This window comes from Colias philodice, chromosome 3 (genome assembly GCF_061535455.1).
Source record: "Colias philodice isolate Cphi_HAF_F1 chromosome 3, ilColPhil1 Martin Lab GWU primary, whole genome shotgun sequence".
NCBI classification, from domain to species: domain Eukaryota; kingdom Metazoa; phylum Arthropoda; class Insecta; order Lepidoptera; family Pieridae; genus Colias; species Colias philodice.
The window spans coordinates 13,628,942-13,653,922 of NC_143088.1; the positions used below are offsets into that span (position 1 = coordinate 13,628,942).

The following is a 24,981-nucleotide window of genomic DNA, read 5'->3' on the forward strand; positions in this document are numbered from 1 at the left end:
TCGAAAGCCATCAGCCAAGGTGTATGAAGTGTCGTTATCAGCACTTGTCGCGATACCGCGTGATTCACCGAGATCAGCTCTTATCAGCCTTGTTGTCGCACCTACTCTACGTGAGCCCTGAGCCCTGGTTCGGCTTACGGCGACTCATGTATAGATGACGATCATTCCAGTGTTATATTTATACAGTTTGACCGGCTGTTTGCCACTAGGAATAGCACTATTCGAAAATTACACCTAACCTTAAAAGTGAACCTTATGAGTTTTTTCCTTTGCAGCTAAACCCCACGATTAGATATATAAATATCTAGAGCTAAGTTAATAGTATGTATAAAGTTTTCTCTGATTATCATGAAAAAGCAAACCTAAATCCTAAATTCAATGCAAATTTGCAAAATTATCAAAAATATACTAGATTAGATCGATATTTGTGGGAATGAGCCCGCTATCGGCGGTATCGTGACAGCCGCCTGTCAGCGCCGCCTGTCCGATACTCGCTGATCTTGCATCACCAACATTTTTGTCAAACTCCTTATCGTTGACAGATCTGCGACGAAGACATATTCTTCAGTAATCTTTTCCTAGACAATATTAACAATGTTATTTGTTTTGACATTTGTCATGTTTCTACAGAAGGTATACCTACTCTTCCTGAAAATGTTTTTCTGTGCGACTTTTTGTAATACTTTCAGATGACTGCTCATTTTAATCCAAAATTGTATTGCTTGTGTCGTTTTTTTTTTGGCAAAATGTAACCAAATTTACTTGAATGTTGTAACAATGTGTTATAAATAAGCCAAAATATGATGTCTATTTGAAAACCAAATGCGCAATATGATGAGAGCCTGCAGCAATATAACGTTACTTGCGTAGCGTAATGCCTGCGCAAATAGCTAGTTACGATGTAGGTAGGATCTCGGCACATAACACCTACAGGTTTATTGTATTTGTTATGAAATGGAAAGCTACGAGTGTGGATTATAAATAGCGGAGTCGAGTGCCTTATCTGAATCGTGGATATCGTAATAACTTGTCACGTTGTCATAATATCTTCCTTACTGGCTTTTTCATTTGTGAAAAGGTTTACGTAATTCATATTTATTTATTTCTCAATAATTATGAGCTCGAGTTCTATTAGAATAATAATTACCTAAATATCTTTCTCTAATTTTTTCATACATATGACTCATAAATCGTAATATTATTTTTATCTCTACATCGGATATGATACAATATTAGACTATAAAAACCGCTAAGCCACACCCTACGGCTACGCGATCGAAATATGTTTCTATGAAAGTATCTACGCACTTTGTACTTCACTGTGTCAACACTGAAGGTATTCAGTGACACAGTTAAATGGTGTTGCAATCGTGTGGCCTCTATGTGTGTGGGGGGAGGGGGGCACACACTGTGAGAGTATATTTGGCAACATTTCAGTACAATTCATGGGGTAAACATTCGATGTAACATTCCTGCTTACACGCAAATAATTGAACAGGAAACGAGAAGAATATTTGGAACACTTTAGGGTAACAGATTTAAGTACTCACGCAATAGCAAACAGGTTTTGTATGTTATGATCAGCTGCAGCGTTAGAACACAGGGGAGTATCTATGTACTACGAGTCGCGGGTGCAACGACCTCACCCCCAGCGAACAGGTTGTCTTAGATATGCAAAACGTTATCTCGTTTATCTTAACTAGGCGCTAATGTGGCGGTTATCTTAGAGATTTGATAATCGTATCTAACAGATACATTATCTAGTCCACCAGCTGTAGTGCTCGGCTCGCCGCTGGGCCCGCGCGTCCTGCGGCAGGCGGCGCGGGCTGCGGCCGGCGCGGTGACGTCACAGTGTCCTGGTTGTTGCGCTCTGGGTGTGAGCGATAAGCGGAGCAAACAGCGCCGGCTAGAGCAAATATTTGTCGGGAACGGCGTCGGCCCGCGCCCCCGCGCCCCCGCACTCCGCGCCCCGTGCCCTACGCCCGCGCCCGCTCTATCTGCGGCAGCTGAGATATCACGATACCTATCCCCGATATGGAGTAATTATCAGATAGAAGGTTCACAGATTTGATTACGAGAGCGCGTATCTTCATTACCCACTACACCGCTGCGAGATGCCGCCTGGAGAGCTCCTCTCCGCGGCGCAAGCGAAGCCGCGCGCGAGTGTGTGTATGTGTTGTGTTGTGCGCGGCGGGGGCCGGGGGAGGCGGTAATCCCGCCGATCTGATAACGGCTCAATACGTCCACGGATTATTGATGGGCGCCGCTCGACCTCATCACGATGTTATCAGTTGTTTTTTTCGTCGAATATTTTCCGAGAAAAGCTAATAAAGCGGGTGCAGGTGTGTGCGGGGCGCGGGCTCGCGGGCGGGGGGCGACGCTGATAAGCCGCCATATTGTTTCAGGCCCTCCCCTCCCCGCGCCGCCCCGCGCCACCGCTACAGGCGCTGCGCACGTCCGCACCACGTTTCAGCTCACAAGAGCCTAAGTACTTACCCACTGGATACAGCTATTCTATCACACAACAATAAATTCCATTTTCCGTGTCAGGTACCTGCGATGAGTAGGTATGATTTATGAGACATACCTATACTTACCTACCTACGTATTGCTAATTGCGATGCAGATGTTACAATAGAGAGCAATAATAATTAATTGTGCCATTTACCTAAGTCTTTTTACAGTAGGTAGGTACTATACCTATAATATCTGTACTAAGTTATGATATTCCGTCACTTAGGTATTTTGTTTCTGACGGACTTTGGTTCGCCCTTAATTAATAAATCAAGTAAGTAGTTTACCTAGGCTATACTACAAAACTTGAACAAATCTTGGTGATATTCTTTACAATACTTATTGAGAAATGATGTTCAAACTGAAACATTTCCTTTTTTCAACTTAGACTTCGTTAAGAAGCGCTATTGAATCATCAAAATCTATACTTCAGTAGTAGTTTGAGATTGTTTGTTTGTTTGTTTTAACGCGCTAATCTCAGGAACTACCTACATGTCCGATTTGAAAAATTCTTTCTGTGTTAGATAGCCCATCACGCTAAGACCAACAGGAGCGGAGCCATGCGGGTGAAACCGCGCGGCACAGCTAGCTAGAATAAAACTAATATTGACCACCGGTTATGTTGGCAATCTCTACAAAGGAGAACCAGCGAGTAGGTAATTCTGTAAATATAAATTTATAAAGAATAGAAAAAATTCATCACGAGGCGGGACTCGAACCCGCATCCTTTCGCGCAATGCCATAAAACCAAAAATATAAATTCGAGTAATTCTGTAATTAATTAGAAGGCTCTACGAAATTATATACTTAAAAGTTGTAGAAGAATACAATTCTCATATGTATTTAAATATCTGCCAAAATAATAAACAGCTAACAAATTCACCATAATCTCTAATGAATTCACCACTACAGAACTTATTATTTTACATTTGTAGCTACAAACCAACCTACAAACATTGTCTGATGTTCTGTGGTCTGAATGTTCAAACTTTACGCGGCCGACGGCCACTAAACAGATTATACTTATGCAGCTGCAGGTATGTCCGTCTAAGATGTTACATGACTTTTTCTAATTTATTTTTACACACATATGTATAAGATATAGGTACACGTTTGAAAGTAGGTAAGTCACTAAAGGGATATAAAAGTTATTTACTATTGATATGTTAATAAAACGTATGACTATTGTAGTTCAAATAAAAGTAAATCTCACAATGTCTTCATAATTATAGGCCGGTGTAAATTAACATGTAATTCGCAAAGCATGATGTTGTGCTGCATTTTTGGTATATTGTTTGGATCTGTTAGGGTGATGTAAATCCCAATATGCAACTTCGAAAAAGTTGTGCTCGCTGCGCACGACGCGTAAGGCAAAAGCTAAAGCTGCGAAAATTTAGGACTTTTTTCACTTTTTGCTCTAAAAGACAAAAAGTATGCGTTTCTGACAACTAACATTTCCTACACAAATAAAGCTAATTAAGTTTTCAACAATTTCCTAACCGATCTCTACACCTTATATCAACTAAGGTGTAGAGATCGGTTAGGAAATTGTTGAAAACTTAATTAGCTTTATTCCCCTTATTAATTAGCCCTTCAAAGGTCCGTTATTCCCGAAAATTTGAAATTTTCAGTTTTAATTATTTAATTGGAATATTGCCTACCCTATACACACTTTTACAAAAACGTTAGTTACACATTACAAGTATCAAGTAGGTATGTACAAAATATGATATTGAATGCAACCCTCTTTGAAGTTATTAGTATGAATTGACACTTAAAATACTAAATTCGCTAAAGATCGGTACATCCTCAAAATACTTTGATATTTTCCATAATACTTAAAATTGGAAGTGCACAGAAGACATTAGGTTATAGGTATCACTTAATTTAAAATTTATTCAGATTTGATCAACTTGAGCCTTGACAAAACATATAATCTCAAAAGTCAAAATATTATACTAACTAGGTATTGTATGGGCAAAAAAATGATAAACTAGTTTCCTAGAGGTTTATTGATAATTCTAAAATTAATTAGTATCTATTAGGTAATTATTGTAATGAGAAGTCGAGGAAAATTTAATTATTTATGTATGTTTCCTCTGCAAAATATGAATTTAAAACATAATCGGCGATTTCTTCTCAGACGATGTCAAATTATAATAACAAAATCGTATTGAGTAGGTAGGTAGTTTTATTACCCACCACTCGTGTACGTTGTACCTAAAATGCTACTAATATTAAAGGCCAAAGTTTGTATGTTTATTTGTTACAGGCTACTCCTTCACACAAATCTGCTGGACCCAGCGGCGGCCTTAGGGGGTGGCGAACGGGGCAATCGCCCGGGGCCTCGCTCTTGCAGGGGCCTCGCGCAACAACCCACCCAAGCAAATTTAAAAAAAATGAAAATGTGTGCATGTACTGAGTATGTTCATGCGTGTGTATGAAGGAAACGACGATATTATCTCGGTGCTGAAATACATAATAGAAAACAAATTAACTGAAGTTTACCCCACTATCGAAATAGTCCTGAGAATTATTGCCACCACACCTGTGACAGTTGCGTCTGCTGTAAGGAGTTTTTCGAGGCTTAAAATTATTAAAACATATTTGAGGAATTCAATGACACAAGATCGGCTTTCAGCCCTTGCTATTCTTTCAATCGAAAATGACGTAGCTCATTCGTTGGATTATTGTGCTTTAATTAAAGATTTTAGCCTTAGGAAAAGCCCCAAACATCAATTTTAAAATTTATCATCTCTGTATTTGTTAATTTGGTAAATCTTTCTATGTATAAATCCATACTAATATAATATTATTTAAATGCGAAAGTAACTCTGTCTGTCTGTTACTCAATCACGCCTAAACTACTGAACCAATTTTCATGAAATTTGGTATGGAGATATTTTGATACCCGGGAAAGGACATAGGCTACTTTTTATTGCGAAATATGTACCACGGGCGAAGCCGGGGCGGCTAGCTTTTAGTTACCAATCTATACTAATATTATAAAGAGGAAAGGTTTGTATGTATGTATGTATGGTTTTCACGCATAAACTACTGGACCGATTTTGATGAAATTTGGCACAGATAATCTTTAGACCCTGAGAAAGAACATAGGCTACATTTTATTGCGAAATATCGTGCCTCATACCACGGGCGAAGCCGGGACGGACCGCTAGTATATAATAAAATATTCCCCATAAGACCTTACCTACTTATATCCCTTTTATCTGTTCAGGAGGTTATTCTAAGAAGGCCGACAAAACATACACTTCATTCTATAGTCCAGACTCTAGACCATTCCTACATTAAATGTTAAAAAAGACTAATTGCAATGTAATAAATTTTTTATAATCCCAATTACAATGGTTATACAATATACACATCTATTCGTAAAAAATATCGTACTGACTATAACACTGCCTCTTCTTGGTAAATCCATAAATACCAGATTTGCTAGTCCACTCTAGCGAAGCCGCTAGCTGAAACCTAGTTTACTGTTTAAGGCTTTTACATGCGCTAATAACCTTGAGGATACTTGACGGATCTCAAACCTCTCCCCCTGCACCTTCTTTTTTCCTCGCATTTTGTATTTAAAAAGATACTAATCAGTGAAACAAAAAATCCTCGTCAGGGACTGTTGTGTAACTGATAATTTATTAAACATAAAATTTTCAGAGCTCTAAGTCAGCAGGCTACGAAGTTTATAGAGTATTTGCGGAAAAATCGATGACCACGGCACATTTTTTTTCTAGAAATCTATTAACTTTGGAAAAAAGTCCTCGCGACCATCCTATTTTATATATTTTTTTCGGTATTGTGCTTTATGTTGTACCAGACTTTATAGAGGTTGAACATATAGTCGAAATTGCCGGGTAACGCCTTAAGAACAAAAAACTCTGCGTTGAGGTTCCTTTTTTTTTTTTTTTTTTTTTTTTATAGTGGGGAAATCTTCCAAAGATACCCACGGCCCCCGGGGAAGGAGCCGTGGGTTATGTCGGATTCTTACCGACTAAAACCCCACTGTGTTCCGTCGAGCCGCTTTAATGATGGGGCCGCGGGTATTTGTTGGAATTCTTCGTAGGTACTTATGTTTATTCATTAGGTATCCATTTTGGGCATTTGGACATTATGTAGGTACATACTCATTGGATCTCCTTGGACATTACACTTCAAATTAGGTAGAGGTTACGTAATAAGAATAACTATTAATCTGTGGTAGAGGTAACAGGTACAATTTTTTTAATTATAGCCTTATCCGTAAGATTGTCGTATGTTATTACTTCCCAGAATTTGTTCATTAGACAAAAACAATTAGGTAATACAGGCTGTTATATTTTTTAGTATGTAACCCGAGCGCGAGCGAGTGACGCCGCTTTTTCTTTATCATAACTATTAAACGATGCTAAATAATATCACCATTTTCAATACCAATCTCCGTATCGTAATTCGTACGTATACAGCTATAATAAAAAATAATGCCATTTACACAAGGTATCGTGTTTCAACCGAAAACAAGTGTTGATTTACGGGAATTTTATTTTATCTATCTCTACATTAATTCTTTCCGGGTAATTTTCTTGAATCAATTTTTACCAGTTAATAGTATTAATCTCCATTAAATACTAATATTATAAAACTGAAGAGTTTGTTTGTTTGAAGTTTGAACGCGCTAATCTCGGGAACTAGGTACCTACTGGTCCGATTTGAAAAATTATTTCATTGTTAGATAGCTCATTTATCGAGGAAGGCTATATATCATCACGCTACGACCAACAGGAGTGGAGCCACGGGGGTGAAACCGCGCGGAGCAGCTAGTTATTTATAAAATGATGTGCAGATTAAGGATACTACGTGGTAATCGTGTAATTAATTAAGTAGTTGCGGAACCAAGGCAAAACAAAATATGTTTCGATCGTAAAGCACTCATGCTTCGCATTGAATCGAGCCATAAAAGGGGAACAATATAAATTTATAAAGAAGAAAAAATTCATTCAAGAATTTTTTCTTATAATATCAATAATAATAATATCAATTTCAAGGGGAACAATGTTGGCTACATTTTTATTGGAGTTAGATAGAAGAGATAGAACTCATGGGTAAAAATGGATCATTATCCATTAGTTACATTAGTCATTACAATAATTAAATCTTAAAAATGTATGCACTGGTTTAGTTTAAGAAATAAAACACATTGTATTTGATAATTTCATTTATTAAAAGTGTACTTTATCGCTTATATAATAATATGTACAAAAATATAGGCAAGTCTCCGCCTCTGACACAAGTCGAAGTCAAACCGACGTCGATACAAAAGTATCCACCTCGGGTCCGCGACACAACGTCGGGAACCCGATGTACAACATAGCTAACTCTATAAATCTATAACTTGTCGTTCAATATAAACTTTATAATAGGACATACTCTAATAAATATTATATCTTCTAATTCGGTCTGTAAATATTAGAGAGGTTCAAAGATCTTGTCGCATTAGCACTGGACACAGTTTAGTGTGCGAGATGGCACGGCTCATTTAGATTAAGCGATACAGCGGCATCCACAGGTGTGGACGTGTGACAGACGAACTCCGACAAATGAAAGCTACGTAACTCAAAGGTCTAAAACCACAAAAATATATTAAGTATACTGTTATTGAACGCTCCTGAGCCGAGCTGACGCTGCTCACATTCTGACGGTTATGCGACACGTTTGGAGTGACTTTACTCTCTCCGGTTCTGTTAATATAAATGAGCTGTGTTAGAATTTAATTCAAATACAATACAGTTCTATATATAAGTCTAGAACACAATGCTTCATTATATACATCATCATTATTATGCCATATAACGAAATGAGATGCCAATTATTTAATATAAATAAAGTTTAAATATATCAATAAATTGATTATACGATTAAAATATAATCCTGTATAACTTTGGTCTGTGATAAATACGATTTATTATAGTAATATCAAGTGCAATCACACTAATTATTATTTGCTTAGTAATAGTTCTCGCATTTAACAAACATACTTATTCAAAACAGACAGTCAATGTTGCTATGTGACTGTCAAATAGTACTAGTATTGTAGAAACACGAAAACAGTGTACTAATAGATCTGTGTCGCTAAATTACCTTAGTACATAATGTAAATTGAGCTCGTTCTTTCTTTTCCTTAAATTATTCAGTAATTATAAATATGAATATAAAATTGTACAGGGCCTTAAATAGTAAATTCGCGGAATGCTCTATGAAGTCATGGAGCTCGCTGCGGCGCAGCGGTCTACTATATCTAGCGAACGATTATCGAAACGGCCTCTAAACTATAATATTACCGATAACTTACAATAAGGAATTCATCTTAGGAATGTTTTGCAGTCTCAAATATGTCTCGAACATTTGGTAACAGGAAACGCGGTACTAGCTCGTAAAATATCTAGATTTAACACGAATTTATAACTTAACTAGACAACATCTCGTACCTAATAATTAATTATTTATCTGCCGCTAGCGACGGATCGCGTAGCGAATTATTATTATTATATAGGTCGGGCGAGTCGCGCGCCGCGTGTCAACACAACGAAAGTGCACAACGAATTTGGGCGCGCGACCGCTCCATTTGGTCTACTAGCGACTCTTAAGCTATCCACCAGCTGGCAGCGCATTCGTGCTCATCCATCTACATTCGGTTACAAGGAGAAACTAGATATTACTACTAGAGACTTACGAATAACGACGAACACGAGAAGGTGCCAGGCGGTGAGGACACTTACACTACCATATTAACGAGTGAGATTCTTATGAGACCGCGAGCGGCCGCGGAGATTCCGGTTTGTTCGTCGCGGGGCGGGGGTGTGCGGCGGTGCGGGGGCGAGGGGGGCGGCTCAGCTGCCGAGCGACACGACCGTGGGGCGGTCGGCGTCGGGCGCGTGCGCGTACACGCCGTCCTCGTAGAACTCCTTGTGCGAGTGCGCGTGCGAGTGCGCGGCGTAGTGCGCGTGCGCGTGGCCGTGCGGGTGCGCGTGCCCGTGCGCGTGCGCCGGCGGCGGCTCCTCCAGCTTGACGGGCGCGCCCGGCGGCAGGTAGTAGTTCAGCGACAGCGCCCGCTCCGAGCCCGAGCCCGCGCCCGGGGACGTCTCCACTAGAACGACAAGCGATACCTACATTACAAGAACTGCCAACGAACGTTATGTGTAAACACGGATTTCGCAGTCAAAAAGCACACGCTTTTCATAATTTTTCGGGTCATCATATTCGAAAGTGGAAATTTATTCATTGCAGACGCATTATGATCCACAATCCACATCATAGTACCTATACAACCTCGACATCAACATCGTAGATTACTTACTATTCGATTTCAAATATTGTCTAACGTTTTAATTTTAGATACTCCTACCGAAATCATTAAAACAAATTTGGTCCTACCACAAAACAATTTCAACACAGTCAACTTTAAAGACGGGATCTGTCACTTTAATAGTTGTCTATGTGAAATACGACAAAACAAACCAGAGAACCCGCGCTTAAGAGGAGGCTCCCTAACATAATTTCTGGCACTGAGAGACCGTTTAGACCGCTACGGTGCTCGACACTAACACAGCCATAATAAAGTGTAATAATTGATCTAGACTCTAGAGAAAAAATATCTTGGGATTGGATAGTAAACTATATTCTCTTAACATTTATTTTAGGTTTAGACTTTATCCAAGTAAATTTAAAAAAAAAAAGGTAATAATCCTCAAAAAAAGGCATAATTTTTTAATAAAAAATGAATCGAGCGAAAATGTTACAATTACGTAACTGTCTTGTACATGGAAAGAAAAAGACCGAATAAATCATATATGTATGTACTAAAGTTCCATTTTTATTGTATGTGTGACTGTTTCAGAATATTAATGCAAATTCACATAAAATTTAGGGAGCCTCCTCTTAAAGTTAAACCCTGTCTAAAGATTTTTGTGGTAAGACTGTGTTATGATGTTGATGATGATGTTTAAGCGACTTGTTATTGTTATTTGCTCATTCGATTTGCTAAAAAGTGTGCAGTCACTAGTCTATTACATAAGCGTTAATTCTGGCAAATTAATATTAGATTCGAGCGAAGTCAGGTTTAGCGGCTAAAGCGAAGAGTGCAGTGGCCGTACCTTTCACCTCCCTCCCTTCCTTTAGCCCTTGCTGATGAATCACAGAAGAAATCTGGCTGGTCACGTTCAACCCTACAGTTGGAATTATTATGCTTAGGAAAGTGTGAGTTTTAATGTCAACATTGACACTGATACGTCATATTGACATTGACAAATGATATTCGTCAACTTGACCATCGAACAAGAAGCTGTATCTATGATCTCAGGACTGCTTTAGTATTTGCTTAATCAATGTCTATGCCCACCACAGATGCCTATATTACAGACTACACAAACATCCTCTTACAGAATCGAACTATATAATGAATCCTTCTGTTTCAACACAAAGAAAGAGATCGGATATCCAACAAAATGTATTCAATCTACTCACATGCATTCTCCACTTTAACTGTTGAAGCCATGGAGTGCGGCGTGTGAGCGGAGCGCGCGGCGTGCGCGGTGTGAGCACTGTGAGCGGTGTGAGCGGAGTGAGCGGAGTGAGCGGAGTGAGCGGAGTGAGCGGAGAGCGCCGACAGCGAGGTGTGCGCCGCCGCGTGCGCGATGCTCTTGCTCAGACTCCGGTCAGACTTCTGACTGTTCTTCGGTTTTCTTTTTCGCGTCTGGAAATATCGTTTTTAAATTATCGATATTGAATAAATATGGATGACATCGTTGTATTGTTATTTGCATATTACATTCTTGATACTTTTAACTAACAAGTTTTTTGATAAAATTTAGAGATGCTGTTATTTTATTATTGCTCCATTCTGGGAAGCCAACTATTCTAGGTAACAACAATAATTTAAGTTAAAATTGGAAAACAATCAGATAGAAAAGACCGAAGAGCTCTTTAGTGTCGGAATACAATTCGCGTTATAGTGAAACCGAATAGAGTGCTCGCAAAATGGTAAATAGCAGTAAATTCCCGTTGGACGCACCTGTATGGAATCCTTCTTCATGGCAATGGGGCGGTTGATGTTGTGCAGCTTGTAGTAGAGGCCGCACGCGTTGCACACGTTCTCGCCGTGCGAGTTGCGGCGCCAGAGCGACGTGGTGGTCGTCTGGCAGTTGCTGCACGACACGCCGTGCCGCTTGTTCGTGCCCATCTGTGGGGCGAGCGGTCGGTCAGCGGGGACTTGCGCGCGCAGGGACCACACCGTGCAACGACTTTTTGGAAACTTTTTTTTTTTTCATTTCAAAATATGATTGATTCAAATTAAATTCGTTGAAAACACCACAAAAACAATTTTATTAAACGGAGATTTAGACTAGCTTCAATTCGACTTGAATAAATTTAATTTTTTACTTTGGACTGTTTCATTTATGTGATGTACTAAGCTGTGCACGGTCGGGTGTGTCCTCGCGCGGGCAGAATGAGGTGAGTTAGAAATAAAAGCGTAATGGAAATGTTATGAAGTCTATGAAGATAATTCGTGACCAAAAATTTCATGAACGGTTACTTATGACCGATATATGACTAAAGATCGCAATGATTCATTGTATTGCTGAAATTTAATTGCGTTATATATATTCACTAATTAATATCGATTCCGAAATTGATGGTCGACGTCAAATGATTCGGATGAGTTACCGACATGCTGATAACTTGGAAACTTATAAGCGGTGAAATAGTTAGTTGAGCGGGTGGGACTCGGGATACACAGGAGAGGATAGTATAGAAGTATCGTTGGGGATGAATGTTTCGTTTGATATTGTGAAAACGGACAGGCGCGGAAGGTAGGTGTATCGGAAGAGGACAGAAAGTATAGAGGGTTCGGGATTCACGGCCGCCGACCCTCTCGTAGTTCCGGAAGACCCATGAGTCCCTCCGGCACAGGAGGAACGGCTCGGAGCGCGGGGCGCACGTACCCCTTTCTTCTGTTTGTAGTCGGGGGTGGTGCCGGGCAGCGCGGGCGCGCAGTGCGGCGCGGGGGCGGACAGCGCGGCTCCGACGCCGTTAAACAGGAAGCCCTTGTAGAAATCCGCGCCCGGCGGCGCACCCTCGGCCACTGCAACCAACACAAGTGTCAACGACACGACAGGACGCTCGGCGGGCGCGGATTTCACGCGGGCGAGGGAGGGAGGGGCGGGGCGGGGCGTTAGTCGAGCGGAGAGCTGCGTACGTCGGGGGCGGCAGGGGGCGCCGCGTGCCGCTGACGTACCAGCCGCCGCGGCTGCTTCAGCGGCCGGTTCATGCCGTTCATCTTGTTGTACAGGCCGCATGCGTTGCACAGGTAGTGGCCGGTGCCATCGCGCCGCCACAGCGGCGTGTGGATGGCGCCGCAGTTCACGCACTCGCGCCCCTCCGTGAAAAACTCCGCCATGTCGACTGCGCAACACAACATTAGCTCGCACCTCGCCCGCCTCGCGCCGCGCTCCGCCGAGCGTCAGGCTACCCGCCGAGCGGTCGCCGCGGCGACTCGCTCTCGGTGTACAATAATATATTATTATACAATAACATTACAAGTAAATAAAGGAAAGCCATCTTAATAATATTCTGTAGTGCGATTATTCTCAAGCATGTCCATAGTTAATGACTGTCTTGTCGCAAGTTTGCAAAATATTTGCAAACGGATTGTCGGTAGGTATACAGCGACCTATGCAAACATATTGTAAAAGAGCGCTCGATCAGCAGAAATCGCGATTGTTTATGTATGTGTCGTCGAACCGGGCCTTGACAATGGCCTGTGTGTGTGTGTGTGTGTATGTGTGAGTGTGTGTGTGTCCCACGGCAAGGCCGCGCGTGCTCCATTCATGGCGTACAGCCCGCGGGTCACGAATCGCCGCACCGCACCACGCCGCGCAGCTTGCTCGCCGGACACATTTGCACGAACCGATGTTCTGAGCACGCTACTGCTTAATGCATTTACAAGCTTTTACTCAAATGTATGTTTCCAGGTGGAATTTATCTTCTGTTATAAATAGGTAGAGGTTGAACATAATATCCAAAAGCTTCATGTATTAACAATGCGTGTAAACTTTCACAAGTGTTTAAGAATAGTATTTTTTTAGCCTTGAACTTCAAAAATGCTTTACTTATTAACTTAAATTTCAAGTAAAAGACTCAAAAAAAAACATCCGTCTTACGCTTTTTGAGGCCACGTGTCCTGACGCGAGTTTAAGATTTTATATACCCAACGCCGTTAAAGAAGTTTTCACTTCAAAAAGAACTTAGATTAAAACATATCTACGTACTAGGTAGTAAACGTCATATTGAAAATGATAGTTTATTTATGTTTCAATTAAAAGAAAAAAATAACAAATGAAAATAAATTCAATGTCAGGTCATTGTCGTCATTGTCGCGGGTACAATGTGCTGCGGAAGTGTATTTTGCTGACGAAGCGAACCTCGCGTCTATTGTTTTAATAAGTTACGTCCATTCAACACCGACGATATGAAATGCAACTAATAACTATCTTATATAATAGGAAAGTAAGCAATTTAAAACAACAATATTTAAATTAAGTTAACAACATCTTGATTTCTCTCTATTCGAATCAGAAAGTTTATTATAGTGCATTAGGGGAATTCCGAATGTGGGGTAATTCGGAAAATTGTGAATTCTTCAGAGCATCGTTTTATTGAGAGTATCATGAAGGTATTGTATAAAAATTAACGGGTTTGATGGTAACAGCATTCATATTAGTTAACACTACCTATTGCAATTACCCGTCATCCGGAATATCTGAAATTTAGGTTCTAGAAGTATTGGTAAAACATATTTAAGTACGTTACGAACAAACAAATTTTTGGTAAAAAAGAGTCCATAAAAGGTCCCCATCCGTTGTATTGTGCCTTATTTTGTGTTTAAAATTAGATAAAACTTGACATCGTTAGAAATGTGTTGAGAATTAAAATGTGAAACATGAAGTAAAGAATGAAAAGTACGTACATAGCACAGAAAGTCCGTTAAATACCGTTTATCCGATTACGTTGGCAAGGCAGTCGCCACTCGGCAGTCGAGCGGCGTCACATTCTGGTGTCGGCTTACGGCCATGTTCCGAGAGTACCTACTCGTGTTGTGTTATGTGTAGATGCTGTGACTGCCAGATGCTTCTCGGAACTGGCCATGGGATTGTAAACAATCCGCGCAACAACGGAAATTGTGCTCCAAACTGTATATCTAGCTAGCTATAATACTACCTATTCATAAATTGGCACTAAGATTTATAGGCAGGTGGACGTAATTCACCTACATGGGAGATGACGTAAAATCTACGATTATCGTAATTTTATCCGTTTGTTAACAATGGTGGTTGAGTAAATGATGAACGTTGAATTTATAGTTACTAAATATAGTAAAAAGCAAACATAAAGTACCTACGTAGGTATAATATAATTATATCCAAATGCCTAAAATATATTTCAAAACCCAATTAGTTATCTAAATATCCGAGCAATAACGGTCAGTCCCGGCCGTTTTAACAGACGACTGCATCATTGCAGTCGTCTGTTTGATGTAAAACTAATTATTTTGGTGTAAGCGGAGCCGGCCATGTGCGGCGAGCGGCGTCACTCGCTCGCCTTATCGCGCGACGCGGTTAAACACTCATTATCGTTACACTAATGTTGAGTACGAGTTTTGTAGTGACATCAGTACTCTAGCAGTTAAACTAATACATTGAAAAACAGAAAATAAATTGTTTGTAACGGGGCCGGGGTGACGACAAACGACCGAAATTTCAATGACTTCGTTTCTCATCATATAGTTCTTAGATAGGAACCCAAATGATACACTGTACACTTAGATATGTTGTAAGTACCTTATTTCGAATAATTAATAACAAAATACCGATTTATCAATACAGAAGCTAAGCACTTAATTTACAAATATATGCCATCTTCTGAAGTTACGACTTACGAGTCACCTTTCTCAGAAGTCAGAACCATCAAAACTAAAACCTATCTTATCATATTTTGGCAAACATAAATTCCTATCATAGGTAAAGCGAATGGTTGGCACTTGGTAGGTAAAACAAAAGAAATGTAAAAGTGACGTAAGCATCGGGCGCGCACGCAAGTGTGTCAACGGTCCTGCGCGTGCTCTCTCCGCGATAAGGCTGCGGAAGTGTCGCCGACCCATTAGCTCCCGCCTTACGCCGCGGCCGCGCCGTGCGGTGTGCACCACGCACCTCTACCATACAATATAATATACTCTATGCCTCTAGGGCCTAGGCTCTAACTATACGTAGTATATTATTATTAGTCTGTGCTCTAACATCTCGAACAATAATTATTAACGCAATGCCACGCTCGCCACCATTAACTAGCTTGCGGCCGGCGGTACAACTGTAACCGTACCTTACTCTGAACTAGCTTGGATCCCGCATCCCGCAAAGACAATACACATTTGCACGAACACGACGGTCGCGGTGGAGTTAAAATGTTAGGTACTTAAATAAAGTATGTACTGACGGAACGCTGAAATATGTCAGAAACGATACACTAATACATTATAAGTAATTGCACATGTGTAGTACATTACACGGACTACGTGACCCCGGAGCTACCTACAGAATGCGACACCGTGAGCGTCTCGCCTCACTTCATTCACTACTCTGCAGGGCTTTTGTTTATTCATGTTACTTGATCGTTACACGTTAATTCATTGTTTAATTTAATGATTGTGTACCATTTATAATTTATATTATCAAACAAGAAGACATATCGATTAAACTTTATTTAATATTTTAAATGACAACACCCAAGTGTAAAGAACAAATGAATCACAAAAGACACTCGTATGGCGATGGGCACACATGGCTTGTTGGCTCGCGGCCTGTTTGCGGCGCGTGCCTTATCCGATACCATTTACGGAATGCGATTTTAATGGTCAAAGGACTTCATCGGAAAGACATTTTTTGTCTTCGCCTCGAGCGGGCGCAGCGCCGCGGCCGGCGGACGGCCTGCGCAAACACACCGCGAGCGACCCACAGATATTGTTATTGTATTATCGCGCCTATGTATGTTTTCGTAATGGACACGTATGATCCGTGCGCTTCGATAAAACTCTTTTATTTTTCAATTATAGTCGCGCATTCGAGTACGATTCATTATTTGAGAAATTCTATAATATTGGAATTTAAATAATTGAACTTCGTGACACATTTTCAATACGATGTGCAGTTATTATTTTACCTATTGCACTAAGTGACGGTAGTAAACATTGATAAATGACTAATAATACACATTTTACGGCAAAACAAAGTGTAAACTACGCGTTTTTTGCTTTCCGATGATCAACCGTAAAACAGTTTTTGTGCAATAACCCGCGTAGGTAATATTTCAAAGAAAGGCTATTAATGTTTTATGGGCCACAAAACTATATCCACTTTCGATTTTCGAAGACGGATGACGGTTTAAGAGGCCGGGTGATAAGTGTTGCGAGTCTCCCCCCCCTCCCCCTCCCGCTCGCCCGCACACCGCGCCCCCCATCTCGCCCGCCCCGCTAGTTATCTGGCGCAGATCGACTATCCTAATAAAAATATCGTTCGACTCTTGGGGCTATCGCGATTGACCCCGGCCAAAAATAATAGCTCCGACTTCACAATTATCTCAGGGTTGTCAGTAGATACTTATTCCAACTAAATACATTTAAATTTGAAAGTGTACAACATTATTGTAAAGTTAAATACAATAACCATTTCTTTTTCTAATACTGTTTACGAAAGATAAAACCGTCAAAACAGTCGGAAAAAAATTGACATGTTTATTTGTTTTATCGCTTTTATTTTTTTCGAACCGGAGTCAACCCTACGCGTTATCATCCGCAGCATCCTTCACCGAACATTGTTACGAGCATCTCAATATATCGAGATAACGCTGTGAAATTTTACGCTACCGCCGATAACGGATAAACACATCATCGCGTCGATAACCGATACTTGCTTTTTGTCCTCACTGGATTGTTGAAGCGATGAGCATAGATAATATTGGATATGTATACGCGGACTGAAGAAATGTTTCGACATAATATTTTAGATTTAGATGACGAGATAAATATATCGGAAACGCTGCTTTAATTGCTACCTATAATTCGATTAATATTTAAAAACTTTGAAACTTTAAAAATAATAATGACGACTTATAAGTACTTAGTACATGTTAAATAAAGAGCTCAGAACAATGGATCGAGAGCAAGCCGTGAATCAGAGAGCAAACTCCACCGCGCCGGGTCGCGCCGATCGCGCACCGCTTTACGACTCGGCGACAAACATGCTTTACTGCTAACTATTGTTTCTTTGCACTTATCATATTGTGACGGTAATCAATACATATTTATAAATAATTTCAAAGTTATGGAAATTGATCTGCTAAGATAAAATTTAGATGTAGCTGTTTAATAAACCTATAAATTTTGTATACCTAGTTTACGTAACAATTTTAGGTCGATCATCAAATCCCAATAAAACGAATCGTCTTCGTGCCCATCTAATCGGAATCTCATCAATATGATATTAGATAAAGCCATTAACTAATGACAAACTCGACATGTTAACGATATTAACTATTTATAGCGACATGCTAAATAGCATGTCTAATAATTACATACTTACATCTCAATTTTATCAAGGATCGAAAAAAAAAATTCTATATTTTTCAAGGTATAGGTACTGGTAGTACTCTTATTGGAAAAATATTATAGTTGGTTTTGCTAAATTGAAAGGCTCATGTTAATAATTCAAAGTAGGTTTAATAAGAGGAAGTACTCACTGGCTGAGAGGCTGGCAGCGGCGGACAGCTGCGGCCGGTAGCTGCAGTCCACGCGCCATAGCTCCTGTAATGCATCGAGCGAATATTTGTATCTACTGGCTGAAGTATAGACATAAATACTTCTCAAACAATAAACTAAACTAGGAACAACGCAGAATCCCATGCAAAGATTTCTTACTGTGACTCTGACCTATAACGTATATAAAAAATATTTTAATTGCATCTCACTTTAATTCTCTCAATTTAATTGTATTGAACTTAACACGGATGTCTAATAATATTGTTAGCACACATTAAAGGAGCTAACACAGGTAACCTCTGAAATGTATGATAAGTACCATTACCATTAGTGAAGGAAATGAGCAGAATGTAGACAAGTGAGCTGTCGGGTGAGTCAGGCCGGAGCTCGGCCCGAGCCCGGGTGACGAGGTACCCATTGGCTATTGTTGGCGCTGCTATCAGTTCGAGCTTTTGGGCTATTACGCTTATCTATTCTTTGAAAGTTCTGATAAATTTGTTGCAACTTTCATTCTTACTTAGCTATGAGGTATTTTGCACGGTTTGGGCATTCATTTTTGGAATTTTACTGGATATGATTTGTCCAAAAACATTTTGTACCCATAAAACTAGAGTATAGCGACTGTGTTAGAACGTTATACCTACAACATTCTTATTTATAAAGGCCTATGTTTAGATACCTACTAATCCGTAAACACTGCTCTATGCTATGCCACTGGATGTTTTTACTTTTTGTTGAAACTATGTACCTACTAAGTAATTTCAATTGATAAGTGACGTAGTTGTATGTTCATTAAACTTTTCCATATAATTAAAAGCGAGTATCAAGTGTCGCAATATTGACGGATGGTGGTGGACAGCAACAGTGAGCACGTGCGGCGCTTTCAAAACCCGCAGATAACCTGATTCCGGGTAATTTGAAAACAGACGAACGACAGAGTATGTGCTTAATTTCACAACTGCCCTATTTGTGTACTCCTATACATTGTGGATAAAAACGTTAACGAAATGTACCTCTACATGAACTTTCACACACCACTAACATCCCTCACAAAACGTGTAGGCTGTATCTGCAGAGGGTCGTCGTAACACCGTAGACAGTTGCCTATCTGTCAAAGTCTGCTTATGTATAAGAGCGCGTATAGTGTATACCTAGTTAGTGTGTATAACAGATAATATGTGAAGGGTCTTACTGGTTGCGCGTAGGCGGAGGCGGCGGAGGGCGCGGGAGAGGGCCGCGCGGAGGCGGCGAAGGGCCCGCCGAAGCGCGCGCTGAAGGCCGGCAGCGCGCCGCCCCCCGCGCTCCCTGCGCCCCCGCCCCCCGCACCGCCCTCGCCCTCGCTCTCCGGGTACTCGCTCAGCACGGCGCCCGACCCGCTGCCGCAGTAGCTGGGCGATCCTCCTGCAAGACCAGAAACACGGTAAATAACACGATGATGGCGGCCAAACGCCAGAAGAAAGAAGAATACGCTACCTGTGTTAGTGGTCCAGATCTGCGGCTGCGTGAGGTCGGCGCCGTTGCCGAAGTAGGGCGAGCCGGCCGCGTAGCAGCGCGCGTACTGCTGCCCGCCCTCTCCGCCGCCGCTGACAGACAATACAGAAGGCACTTTAGAATATAATATTCCTCTTAAATCTTAATCGCAAAATTTGACTGTACTTGAGATACCTTATAATATTATTAATAAATAAGAAATAACATACGGTAGGTGAGGCACCTTTCCTTACAGTCCCTATATTTTAAATAATGATATTATAAATGGAAAACTGTATTAAGTATATCAGGTATCTGTATAGTGTATACTGTATACCCAATTTCATCATAATCATCAATTAGTTAAATTAAGTAATGATGATTATGATGTGTATGGGCAGTATGGGTCTACAGATACCTGTAAAAGCTGAGACAGACAGAATTCCTGTCCCGAAAAGGATCGTTCCTTCGTTGATGAAAGATAGATTAAAGTGCAAACAAGGGAGCGGACGAAAATACATATAGTTTACCTACCATATAATTAATTTTAGTGTAAATACTCTACCAATTGCAAAAAAATGCAAAGCTTATTATGTTAGGTAAATAATAAATAAAATAAATAATATTTGACAAGTGCTGAACTTTGGACAGAAATAAAATTAGCGAAACTATTATCAGGACGAATGGTGAGTGGTGCGTCAGCGTGAGTCACAGTGCGGGGCTGTGCCTGCAGCCTGGGTGACTGGTCACCAGTGCAGTCTGCGAAGGAACGCACCATCTCTCTACTTGCATTTTAAACAATACTGCATAAGATGATGATTAATGTTCTGCATATTATGTGAAATAACCTAGGGTTACTTTTCTATCATTTGAATTAAAATCGACAAACTACTAAAAACCTCATACTAACATATTATTACTTACACATACATTACATATTTACACTTTTATTCAATTAAACGATATCGATATGGCTAATTTGAAATGTTAAGTTTGGAAATGGCGGAAACAATAATTCACAAATGTTTTCGACTGGAATTAACATAAGAAGCATTTATAATGTTCATCGATCTGATAACGCTCACATTTACTTATTGCTTACTTGTTTCTCAAAAACATTATTATAATTCTTAAACTTGTTTCTACTTAACCTATTACGTCAATTGATTGTTTTTAATTGCCATATTGTAGGTACCTACTTAGTAAGGTACTCGGGTTCAGACACCCACTTTAGCGGGATATCGAATCTCGATATATTTAGTCAAAAAGGAGTTTTAACGATCTTCTGGAAGTCGTGGCTAAACCTATAACAGCTAGAAACTACAAGTCGGCTGTCGAGTAGGACTAGGTAGATGTGAATATTGCATCGTGCACGGAGCCGTACTCGTAGTAATGTTTAGTGCGCAATTAGTTTCGCATATTTCACAGCAGTCGGCGCAAGTGGGGCGCGGCTAATGGCTCGGAACGTCTTCGGGAGACTTATCGCGCGCCCTCCCCCCCGCACCCCGCATCCCGCGGTCGATGCAATACCACCTGAGCCTCGACCTCCTTGCATGCATTACTGCGACTGTTTTGCCGTTCAAACTTGCTACTTTTCGCTTATTTTATGCTTATTCCCATTTCATTAACTTTGATGCCATCGTCTGGAACAATCAACTTCCATCCTTTGTTTACTTTGGACGGATCATCACGAACTATAATTGCTATCAAAACAGCTGATGACATAATCGTGAATCGTCTCGTCCGTCTTGTACTTCCTGATTGATTGCTGCCGTAGAAGGCTAAGTGACCGCGGTCGCAAAAGGCGCGCGCCATAGCCGGAGCCCCCGGGCGGCGAGCGGCGGACGGCCCTCCGCGCGGGGACGGAGCCTGCGTCGTGTAACGCGAGAACACGGATGTAATAATGTTCAGCCACACTGCCCTACTGCCGAGAGCGTTCACTTCTATTGTTTACACACACCTTTATCGCTACATTCAACCCGAGGTAACGCGGCCGACTGTGAGCCGCATGCTATTTATGCCGAGTAGCTATTAACTTCATAGGTTCGAGAAGAGAAAATATTAGGTCTTTCGATATCGAATGTCACATAAGGAAAACGAATTAAATATTATTAATATACATTATACACACTTGCGAGTGCCACCGAAATGTCACACACCGACGTTGAAATGTTAATCGTCGTGTCTTACAAGGCAAAGTTGTTGGCACGTGGTTGCAATTAAGGGACCCGCATATGTGATGTCGTGTGTAAGATGTGGCCGTCCGGTCGGCAGCTCGTCGCGCCCGCAGCGCGCGGCTGCTGGCCGCACGTGCGCCGCGCCTGACCGCCCGCCGGCCGCACGTGTGCTCCACAGCTCAACCCGTTCACAGAACTGCTCCGGTGTTCCCAATCCCTAAAGACCTAGCCGGGGGTTCCAGTTAGCGAGATTTAAACGCAAACGTCATCGTTATTGCTTCTCATATTTCCGCCCGTCATCAAAACTCGTGTCTACTAAACGTACCTAAACGTCGATAGTGAATTCGAATGAATGACAAACGACTCGTAGAAGATAATTCATAATATTATGCATTCAAAACAAGTTCAAAACGTATGTAAAAAATTGTAAAGTGGCGGGACGAGCGATATTTGCGCAGTCGAAGCTTAATCCCTTTCCTGAGAGCCTATACAAATAAGTCATTTCGAGACACTTAAGTCGTCACTCCACACGACAAAAAATAAACAGTACAAATTTGGGAAGAGGCGAGGGCTCGGGACGTGTAAAATGGCGCGTTAGAGCGCGCTCCGCAAACACGCTAGCGCCTCACCTGCGGCCCGAGCGCCTTTATAAATGCTCGTTTTTATCCTTTATTGTCGACTCTATCTTTGATTATGATTATATTAATAACAAACAAACACTTCATTCTTCAAATATGTAATAATGTTTATTGTTTAGTAATTAATCCCAATAAATATATTTGTTCCGCTGTCATGTGGCAAAATATATTTCCACATCATTAAGTTAATGTTGGTTGTTTTCTAAATAAATATATTTTCCTCCAATTATAGTTTATTTGTGGCTTCAATAATTAAAACAAGGAAAATTATTCCGAATGTTGTTCAATAGGTAATGAGACTATTGAGTATTGTTATGCCGTTAAAATAATATAATCATTAAGTAGATCGATTTATGACTCATAATATGACATATCTGTATAGATACCTAAATGTGTACCTAATATTTTTGGGAACTGCAGTTAAGAATCTTAATTTAATTCTATTTCATAAACGTAAATAATACTTACTTATTTGCAATAACACAAATGACATTATGGTGTTGATTGATGGGATTTGTTTATGACAAAAGCCTCGTTAAACTATTGAAAATAAAACGATCACGGCCCACGGGTAATAGACTACAGGCCCGTGTTGAAAAAATTATGGGTCATTTGACCCACCAGGTGACCTATCTAGAAAATAAATCAAATGACCAAATTTACCCCGGCAACTGTCGAAAAATAAAAATAAATTCCGACTTTGTGGACCACCATTTTTGTACGGCATCTGTGTCATACTATTTCTATACTACTTTTAATCAATTATTCCGCAACGCCGTACAAAAATCATGGAGACAAGGGGAGAAAATCTCTACCTCAACTTTCGAATTCTCATCTGCACTCAGGTGGACAGCTTACAATTAGTGACGTCATAGTGCTGAATCTTATTATTTTATGCTCTTATATCATTCTAGATAGGTCACCTGGTGGGTCAAATGACCCATAATTTTTTCAACACGGGCCTGTAGTCTATAAATACGAAGGGCTCTTGTTTGCAGTATTTATTTCGATATTAGTTTCTCACATTAGTTTGGTTAATTTCCGAGCGAGAGATCGACAAACACACATTGTTTCGCGGCGCGCAAACAAGCGACTTTTTCCGTCCTTCCCGTTTCCTCTCCGGGCCGCCCCGGGCTCGCGGCCCCGCCAGCCGCGCTGTTTGCGCTCCGATCTCAAGGGTCGTTTGCTCAACTACTTAGAATGCTTGCTATAAATTAATGCTCACAAACTCAAACAATCTTGTTTGCAGTCCCGAACTCTCACCTAGTTCCGAAACGAGATCATAAAGCTCTTTTATTTTTTAATACATATCTACATAATAATATAAAAACCTTTACGGTACCTACCTAATTCCTAGTCAAGATAGGTTAGCTCGGCTCGGGTTCTTGTTTACTTAACGCGTAAAGCCTAACTATCGCCTATCCTTGCTTCTAAACACCAATCAGTGGATTTGCTCTTCTAAATAATAGGTCTACAAAATGTACAATTATATTCTTATACAAATATGCATTGAACTAACTTGCGAACTAAATTAGAAAATATTTAGACTGATCGGTTTTTAACTTAACGTATGTGTCATTAAGTATTTGACAATGCGTCCAAAATGGCACATTCTTGAGGAACAATTTGGGGCGGACATGAATCACCGGCGCGGGGGGTTGCCGGTTGCCGCCGGTTGCCGCTGCTTGTGCAAGGCTACGACTTGGCTACAGCACTGTGAGACTTGCAGTCTGCAGATGATAAGATAACAGTAACGTAATGGGGAAATTATTATTTATTACAATTAGGTATATCTTCCTTCTTCTACTTAAGTTAAAACTGTGTGTAAGGAATGGAAGATTTATAATTATAATTAATTCAGGACTTGAAGAATGATTGACGACTGGATGGGGAGCTCTATTTAGGTCTCAATAGACGATGTTTATTGTTTGTAACGCTATAATACAAGAAGATTTTGAAAGTCGTCGTCGTCGTTTCAGCCGTGGGACGTCCACTGCTGGACAAAGGCCTCCCTCAGGGTTTTCCACCACGACCGGTCACCGGAAAGTGAAAGTAGTGAAAGTGAAAGTGCGACCTATTAAATGAATATAATAAAGTACTAGATATAATTCGCTTGACGTAATGTTCGGCCTAACGACTAAGGGCCGATTTTTCAATGCCCAGATAAACAGCTAGATAGACTTTATTCTTCAGTTAACAAAATATTCAATTTTTCAATAGACGAATAGGACTTATCTATCGAATAACTAAGTTATTTGAGGAATAAATCTATTTGCCGCTCCAACGGCCAGATAGCGCGCTATTCGACGGTTAGGCGTTTGAG

At 40.5% G+C, this 24,981-nt stretch overlaps 1 protein-coding gene and 1 long non-coding RNA gene across 7 annotated transcripts in view; one reads left to right on the forward strand and one right to left on the reverse strand.

The window, feature by feature from the left end:
* The first annotated feature begins 1,819 nt into the window (after window positions 1–1,819).
* On the forward strand, window positions 1,820–5,507 carry LOC149490103 (uncharacterized). Its single transcript, XR_016318403.1, has 3 exons — window positions 1,820–2,567; window positions 3,450–3,551; window positions 4,787–5,507. It is a non-coding gene; the product is annotated as an uncharacterized LOC149490103 (long non-coding RNA).
* A 2,201-nt stretch (window positions 5,508–7,708) lies between these two features.
* The window catches only part of LOC149490104 (uncharacterized), a 36,928-nt gene continuing 19,655 nt past the window's right edge, over window positions 7,709–24,981 (reverse strand). For 3 of the 6 annotated variants that reach the window (XM_089714897.1, XM_089714900.1, XM_089714895.1), the window contains exons 3-10: window positions 19,847–19,956; window positions 19,566–19,774; window positions 18,355–18,418; window positions 12,764–12,969; window positions 11,579–11,746; window positions 11,032–11,260; window positions 10,662–10,733; window positions 7,709–9,655 (exon numbers count right to left, since the gene is read on the reverse strand). In XM_089714897.1, coding sequence (XP_089571023.1) covers window positions 9,399–9,655; window positions 10,662–10,733; window positions 11,032–11,260; window positions 11,579–11,746; window positions 12,764–12,969; window positions 18,355–18,418; window positions 19,566–19,774; window positions 19,847–19,956 — 1,315 coding nt within the window. In that variant the 3' untranslated portion in view covers window positions 7,709–9,398. Of the gene's footprint in view, window positions 9,656–10,661; window positions 10,734–11,031; window positions 11,261–11,578; window positions 11,747–12,509; window positions 12,650–12,763; window positions 12,970–18,354; window positions 18,419–19,565; window positions 19,775–19,846; window positions 19,957–24,981 lie in introns of all 6 variants that reach the window. The other 3 variants (XM_089714896.1, XM_089714898.1, XM_089714899.1) reach the window with 3 other exon arrangements.